An 8,670-nucleotide genomic window follows, 5' to 3' on the forward strand; every position below is an offset into this window, starting at 1 on the left:
TAGCATCAAAATTGTGGATTTTGTAATGATAACTTATTGCTAACGTAGTGATTTTCCACGCGGAAAGGGCTTCTCTTTGCAGCTTAATATCATATTATATTTTCTATTTCTCACATTACTGGGTCGCAATCGATACCTCTGCTGGTGGACTATCAGTCCCCGAGGGTATCGTCAGCTCAGTATTCAGTGCTTAGATACTGACATGATATAACAAACTACTAGAATTATCTTTTCATAAATTTTGAAATTATATTGAAAACTAAGGTTTCAACTCCCTCTGGAAAAGTTGGCTTTAGATGAATTTGGCTATTTATTTTAGGTATTTTTGTTATATAGCTCTTCAACGATTTTTGGTACTTAAACATCTTCGGATTTCAAATGTTTGTCTTTGAGCGTTCCTGGTGAAGGCAAACCCAAAAAAACGCTTCTGACGCAAAAATTGTTAAACGTGTTGTTTTCTATTTTTTCTATATACTTTCTTATTTGGTGAAACGCCAGATTCATACAATAGCCTATTGTGACAAAATTAACAGAAACTAGAATAAATCTTTGCCTTTGACAACGTCTTCTAATGATTATGTTTATCAAATGTTTCGCATTGCAATTGAAATATAAAATACCGCACACACATTGTGAACTGCTTTATATCGTTACACATATAAACTAATATTCAAGCGCAATTCGTATAATGTTGAAAAAGAAGCTAATGTATCTATGGTTAATTTCATGTCTCTGGACATCCGGATCTGACCACTTGTCTTATGTCCTTAAATCACAGAGGATTACGTTTAATAAATATCTAAACTTGCATGAAAAACGCAAAATGATGTAATTGTTGCAGAAAATATTCCATCAGTCTAGAACCAAAGAGTTTAATGACAAGTCACCAGTCTAATTAACCTACATGATATGAGTTAATCATTTGTTAGTAGGGGTTTAGTTGTATGATTGTGCAACATTCCTGTTTTGCGATTCCGTTTATTCTGACTTATTTAGAACGGTGCTAAATGTTCAATTTGTCTGACTAATCATATGTAAAATATTTTAAGACCTCCGTCGTTCAGTCATACTTTTTCAGTACTTCCAATTTATATCGACGGGAAAAGGCACAAAATTACAATTTTTTTTTATTTCTAAGATATGTTTGAATGAATGAGATTAAACAGTTTTAAGCATTTGCTCACTTATAATAACTTAAATTCATGTTTTTCTCTGTCTTTACACTAAATCCATTGTATGTTGGATGTGTACGGATTGATTGTTTAGTCTTAGAGGCATGATTTTTTTTAAATAGTTGTTAGTGGCTTTGAACTAGCTGTCAGATAACTGCGAGTACTCTCAGATCTGTTCATTGTGTCTTTTTAAGTCGGGATGTATAAGTACCCGGCCACGTCCACTTGTATTGTTTTGTCTATCTGATGAGTTAAGCCTTTTTCAACTGATTTTTAACCGGATTTTTGTGACAAAAATGTCGGTTATGGATTTGGGGATGTACGGCGGGCGGCCGGGCTGTCTGGCGGGCGGCAATCAAATATTGTCCGTGCATTCACTCATGAACCGTGCAACCAAAGCTTTTAAAATTTTAATATGTTGTAATGACAACTAAATGAAGGTCAGGTTCAATAATGGCGATTTTGACTTTTACCGTTCAGGAGTTATGGTTCTTGAAAGATTGAAAAATGGAGTTTCCAGTCGTGTCCGTGCATTTACGCATGAACTGTTCTACCAAAGCTTCCAAAATTTTAATATGTTGTTACTGATTACAAAATGAAGGTCAAGTTCGATAATGACGATTTTGACTTTTACCGTTCAGGAGTTATTGTTCTTGAAAGATTGAAAAATGGAGTTTCCAGTCGTGTCCATGCATTTACACATGAACTGTTCTACTAAAGCTTCCCAAATTTTTATATATTGTTACTGATGACAAAATGGAAGTCAAGTTTAATAATGACGATTTTGACTTTTACCGTTCAGGAGTTATGGTTCTTGAAAGATTGAAAAATAGAGTTTCCAGTCATGTCCGTGCATTTACGCATGAACTGTTCTACCAAGGCTTCCAAAATTTGAATATGTTGTTACTGATTACAAAATGGAGGTCAAGTTCAATAATTACGATTTTGACTTTTACCGTTCTGGAGTTATGGTTCTTGAAAGATTGAAAAATGGAGTTTCCAGTCATGTCCGTGCATTTACGCATGAACTGTTCTACTAAAGCTTCCAAAATTTTTATATATTGTTACTGATGACAAAATAGAGGTCAAGTTCAAAAATGACGATTTTGACTTTTATCGTTCAGGAGTTATGGTTCTTAAAAGATCGTAAAATGGCGTTTCCATTCAGATTGTTGCATTTACTCATGACAGCCTCTTGCTATAGTTCGTTCTTATGTTGTACTGTTATACCACTGTCCCAGGTTAGGGAAAGGCTTGGGATCCCGCTTACATGTTTAACCCCGCCACATTATTTATGTATGTGCCTGTCCCAAGTCAGGAGCCTGTAATTCAGTGGTTGTCGTTTTTTTATGTGTTACATATTTTTTTTCGTTCATTTTTGTACATAAATAAGGCCGTTAGTTTTCTCGTTTGAATTGTTTTACATTGCCTTATCGGGGCCTTTTAAAGCTGACTATGAGGTATGGGCTTTGCTAATTGTTGAAGGCCGTACGGTGACCTATAGTTGTTAATGTTTGAGTCATTTCGGTCTTTTTGTGGGTAGTTGTCTCATTGGCAATCATACCACAACATTTGTTTTATAAATGCTTGTTTTACTTATTGTCGCAATGTGTTCAAATATTAAAACATAGGTTCACATTATAAAATAAAGTAAATAGAACATTGTAATGCACAGCCACTCAGAGTAACAAGAGTAACTAGATGCTCATGATAGCATTGTATTAGTATGACTGTATTTGGCATTTGTATGTTTGTTTCTGTTGTATTTATTATCTTGTTTAGATAGAAAGTATAGTATTTACACTTAACTTAAACCTTATGTAAGAATCCTGTGTTTTGATTGGTTGATACCCAGTGTATTTTTCACCAATTTACTGCTATCAAATGAATATCATCCATTTTCAACGTTACCGGGGTATAAACAAAACGGATATGCCTTTTCACCCTCTCTGTCGTGGTATTTGCCCAAACTACAATATCCGACTGGACGCTTGCTACTTCACGATCATCAATGCGTTTTTGAACATTAACATTTGGTGTAATTAAACAGTAACAGCATGTTCTTGAGGGGTATTTGCGAAAAATACCAGTTTTGAGAATGAATTTTCCTCGCTTTACCGTAACGGCTCGAGAAATTTAACATTCTCTCGAATGGTATTTTTTTGCAAATACCCCTCCTTTACATGATATCTCTGTTCAAAATACCCAATGTTGAAATTCAGAATGTATTGCTGGGCTATTGGTGAATTTCAATTTCATGTATAGTGAATAGTCTTACTTGATAGGAGATAGTAATATAGCACATCATCAGATATCTTAGTAATCTTCATACACATATAGTAGTACTGGTTTTGTAACGTGTTCATATCAACATAGCGTCCTCTAGAAATATAAACAATAATATATAATTACTTATATCCGTATTGATTATGTTATAGTTTGAATAATGGTTGTTAATTGTAAAGAAACATGAAGGAAGAAGTCTAAAACAATAAGCCTGTCCCCTAACACTCGACAGGAACAAAATTAGACACCTTGCTCTTGCTCAGCTAAACAATGCACGCTTATATTTCCCTAATTTTGGTCCCTGCCTGATAGTTAATTTATTTGCAATCATATAACATCTTCTTATTTTTATAGAAGCAGTTAACTGAAATTATTTTGGTTTGTCAATTCAAGAATATCAATGACAAGAACTATGAAGCAAAATGTCCTTTATAATCTTACGTATGTTGGAAGAAATGTATTATAAAATAGTTAATATATATGCATACTCAAAAACAAAGACGTTTCCGGTACTCTTAATACACGTCTGATCCTGCAAAACTTCGCCAGTAATAAGAGCTTGCCATCCGAGTAGATTTGGAGTCGTTGACTGGAATTTTATGCTTAGACTTTTAGCAACATCAATCCATTCACCAATCAAATATTGCGGCAACGTACATGTACTTTCTAGAAGACGGAGATTTTAGAATGATTAATTGTAACAAAAATAAATAAAACTCAATGGTATGCATATTGTTAAAAACGCTTTGTTTAATATTCTGGCATAAAATTATGTTGCATGCTGAAAAAAATATGGAATTGATACATCAACCGGTGTTAATCTTCAAAAAGGGGATGACTACAACGATAACGACAGATTATTGTTTCGTCATTTTTTGTTTTACCTGTTATCTATTGCCAATTTTCTAATTCTCATGAAAACGCTCTAATATTTTTTATTCATGTATTGACTAAACACACAGATCGATGAAACATGCAAGTGTTGCATTGGATTTCAGCGGGACAATTGGAATACGACTAGAAAATTATAAATAGAGAAAGGAACTGGGGAATGTGTCAAAGCGACAAAATCCGACCATAGAGCAGACAACAGCCAAAGGCCACCAATTGGTCTTCAATGTTGCGAGAAACTCCATCACCCATAAGCGTCCTTCAGCTGGCCCCTTAAAAAATATATATATATACTAGTACAGTGATAATGGACGTCATACTAAACTCCGAATTATACACAAGAATATAGCATGTTTGAAAGATGGAGAACTGTAGCCTTGCAACAGGTCACATGCGTTTATTTTTCCGAGACATTAAAAACGTGCAATATTCCCTTTCCGAACGAACGGGTTATTATAATTATTATCATTTCGGATCGGAAAACATGAAACATTTTGTAGCAAAGGCTTAACTGTCGTACAGCAGAAGGTTCGGATGAACAGATTCCCTAGACCAATCGACCTTTGGTGCTAAACACACGTAAACCATCAGAGTTAAAAAGAAATTCGCTTTATAGTAAACATTAATCAGTTTACAGCGTTTGATTCTTGTATGCAATTACCCTTTCCATCACATTTCCTTGACCCGATTGTTGAAGGAGACAAATACTTTAACATCAAATATGTTGTGTGGGTACAAATGTATTACAACCGATGTACTTTTGCAGGACTGTCGGAATGTATTGTTTATTCACTGAGATATAAGTCATGAACGAAATGCGTGCATTTATATTATTTCACAATCCTCATATTACAAATTACATACAAAAGAAATGAACAACAATAAACGATGTTGTCCCAAGTCAGGAGCCTCTGACCTTTGTTAGTCTTGTGGTTTTTTTTTATTTTAGTTTCTTGTGTACAATTTGGAAATTAGTATGGCGTTCATTATCACTGAACTAGTACATATTTGTTTAGGGGCCAGCTGAAGGACGCCTCCGGGTGCGGGAATTTCTCGCTACATTGAAGACCTGTTTGTGACCTTCTGCTGTTATTATTGTTTTTTTTATATGGTCGGGTTGTTGTATCTTTGACACATTCCACATTTCTATTCTCAATTTTACATGTAGCAGTCACTTTTGAATGTACATATATATATATATAGACGAGTTGTAAATACATTATGTACACAGCCATGTATCACCATCATTGATGGCGATCCGATGGATACATCTGTTGTAGGGTTGTCACTGACTCAGACGTACTTATATATATATATTATTTTCTGTGACTGTATCTTACATTAATTTGTAGGATCCTTTACTATAGATAATTTAGCTGATCTGTAATAATAATATCTTCATGCCTTATATATCATGTACTGTAGTACGCCGCTAGATTAAAACTGACGTCGAAAGGTAACATATGGCCACCGAAAGCTCTTTTTTTGAGAGCCCAGGTGGTCGTGTGGTCTAGCGGGACGGCTGCAGTGCAGGCGATTTGGTGTCACAGTATCACAGTAGCATGGGTTCGAATCCCGGCGAGGGAAGAACCAAAAATTTGCGAAAGCAAATTTACAGATCTAACATTGTTGGGTTGATGTTTAGACGAGTTGTATATATATATATATATATATACGAGTCTAAATTGAAAACTACGTTCAAACCTATGATTGCGTTGGATAACAATCGCAATTTTTATACGTGTGCATGTCAAACAAATTTCGTTGTAGAAGGGTATAAAAACAGCACAAACAACATTTTCCAAAAGACCAAAAAAGTGAAAAAGTATATTTAAACAAAACGCATTTGACTAACAGGTCGAACAACTGATGTTCTTTAACCCTGCTGACTGCCATTGACGATTGCCAAATAAAATTGATCACAAGATGTAACAAAATGGATCTGAATATAAATTTAATACGTCACAGAAAAAAAAAATTGTTAACTTGTGGCTACGATGTTGTGCCACAAACATTCGGTGTCAATATTTCTTTAGTACACCAAATCTAGATTTCGACAATATATGTCTCTTCAGTGATGTTAGGGATCGAAACGGTATTTGGAAGGCCATATAATTTACTCTCAATTTAAGATTGACTCTTGAATTTTAAGAGACAATGTAGGATGAACGGATCATATAAACCGGAGGGAAAATATGATACATGCCCAAACAAAAATTATAAACGAGTCTAAATTGAAAACTACGTTCAAACCTATGATTGCGTTGGATAAAAATCGCAATTTTTATACGTGTGCATGTCAAACAAATTTCGTTGTAGAAGGGTCTAAAAACAGCACAAACAACATTTTCCAAAAGAGCAAAAAAGTGAAAAAGTATATTTAAACAAAACGCATTTGACTAACAGGTCGAACAACTGATGTTCTTTAACCCTGCTGACTGCCATTGACGATTGCCAAATAAAATTGATCACAAGATGTAACAAAATGGATCTGAATATAAATTTAATACGTCACAGAAAAAAAAAATGTTAACTTGTGGCTACGATGTTGTGCCACAAACATTCGGTGTATATATATATATATAAGAACGTCTGAGTCAGTGACAACCCTACAACAGATGTATCCATATATATATATAAGAACGTCTGAGTCAGTGACAACCCTACAACAGATGTATCCATCGGATCGCATATATATATATAAGTACGTCTGAGTCAGTGACAATCCTACAACAGATGTATCCATCGGATCGCCATCAATGATGGTGATACATGGCTGTGTACATAATGTATATACAACTCGTCTAAACATCAACCCAACAATGTTAGATCTGTAAATTTGCTTTCGCAAATTTTTGGTTCTTCCCTCGCCGGGATTCGAACCCATGCGACTGTGATATCGTGACACCAAATCGCCTGCACTGCAGCCGTCCCGCTAGACCACACGACCACCTGGGCTCTCAAAAAAGGAGCTTTCATATATATACATAGAGCGACAATAACCATGAATGGACTGGTTTTATTCATAAAGTAAAAAGAAGAAAATGCATTGCTGAGCGCAGACATACTCAACAGTGGCACAAGCAACAATAATTATTTGTTTATAAGACTAATCCTATGCAATTCATTCAATTATACAGATGACTGACTTGTAACAAATATTATCTTACCACCTTCTAGTATTTATTTCTACGAATATGAAAGCAAACTCGTGGATATCGTACATATATTTCATATAGAGTTAGTAGATGGGGCTTGTTTTAATACACGGTTAGTATTGAACGATTGAAATATTCTTATGGGGTCACCGTTCATTTACGCCCACAATCTGCCTCCGAAAGAAGCATACGTTTTTGTATTATTTTTTTTCTGTTGAACTAATTGGAGAAAAGAGGTAATATCGAAATAAGAAAAGAACTTTATTACAGAAATCGCTCATAATTTACAATAGTTTAATAAAAGTACAGCTTATTTGAAAATTATAATAAAACATATAGGTACCAAATGAGTTTAAAAAGATATTTAAATTTTAATGCCAAAATGGCAAGTTTGCACCAAAGGGAGATAATTTGAAGCTTTTTCAATGATGACTACATTTTAAAAAATCGTGATTTTTTAAAGAAATTGTCATCAAATTTTCTCGTTTTTCCATTCAAAGAAATCACATATTTTATTGTATTCTCTGTAGAAAGCAGACACTTTGAAAAACACCTTACGGGTTTCTTTAGATCTTATGATTTCACTTATATTGCAATTATCAAGAATTTCTAGGTTACTTATCTAAATTTTCAGAATACTGCCAATAAAAATGTATTTAACCGCATACGTTTTTGTAGATCACGTTTTCTTGAATTGTAGCTGAAAGAGATGAGAACTTGCCCGAGTTTAATAATGAAGACTACAATCTTTAATCTAATTAGTCGTTACTTTAACCTTTCCATTGTTATATTTTAAGCTAATTAACTTCATAATGCAAAGTTTCCTTACCTACATTTATCACATTATCCAATAGACTGGTTATGAAAGCAACGTAAATCACCGGTGAAAGTGGTGCATCCATGCCTTGACTATATTTTCGTTATTATTTTACTACAAGTGAATTTTACAGTATCTGTGCTCAACGAGACGATGTGGCTGATTTTATACCTCATAATTAGCTAACAATTGCGATTTCATTAGTCCTCAAATCAGCCAATACGATATGTCCGTGGCATAAGAAACACAAACACGTATTTTTACCAACACGTAATTCATGTACCTGACCAACAGATGGTGTTTCTTCAAAAATAGCATATACTTTCAAGTGAAAACGATATCTATC

The 8,670-nt window shown here is 34.3% G+C and overlaps 1 protein-coding gene across 1 annotated transcript; it reads right to left on the minus strand.

The window, feature by feature from the left end:
* Positions 1 to 3,427: 3,427 nt before the first annotated feature.
* LOC134696944 (uncharacterized) lies at positions 3,428 to 8,449 on the minus strand. Its single transcript, XM_063558915.1, has 3 exons — positions 8,337 to 8,449; positions 3,947 to 4,124; positions 3,428 to 3,554 (listed from the first exon to the last, which is right to left on the minus strand). The coding sequence occupies exons 1-3, from the start codon at positions 8,407 to 8,409 to the stop codon at positions 3,428 to 3,430; spliced, it is 378 nt and encodes a 125-aa protein (XP_063414985.1). The 5' UTR covers positions 8,410 to 8,449.
* Between the last annotated feature and the right edge of the window lie 221 nt (positions 8,450 to 8,670).

Source organism: Mytilus trossulus, chromosome 14, assembly GCF_036588685.1.
Source record: "Mytilus trossulus isolate FHL-02 chromosome 14, PNRI_Mtr1.1.1.hap1, whole genome shotgun sequence".
Lineage (NCBI taxonomy): Eukaryota > Metazoa > Mollusca > Bivalvia > Mytilida > Mytilidae > Mytilus > Mytilus trossulus.

Excerpts from the sequence above, each read along its gene's own strand:
- LOC134696944 (XM_063558915.1), bottom strand. The coding sequence starts at position 8,409 with ATGGATGCACCACTTTCACCGGTGATTTACGTTGCTTTCATAACCAGT. Across the intron at positions 4,125-8,336 it reads GGATAATGTGATAAATGTAG|AAAGTACATGTACGTTGCCG; the intron begins GTAAGGAAACTT and ends TCCGTCTTCTAG. Across the intron at positions 3,555-3,946 it reads GGAAACGTCTTTGTTTTTGA|AGGACGCTATGTTGATATGA; the intron begins GTATGCATATAT and ends TTATATTTCTAG.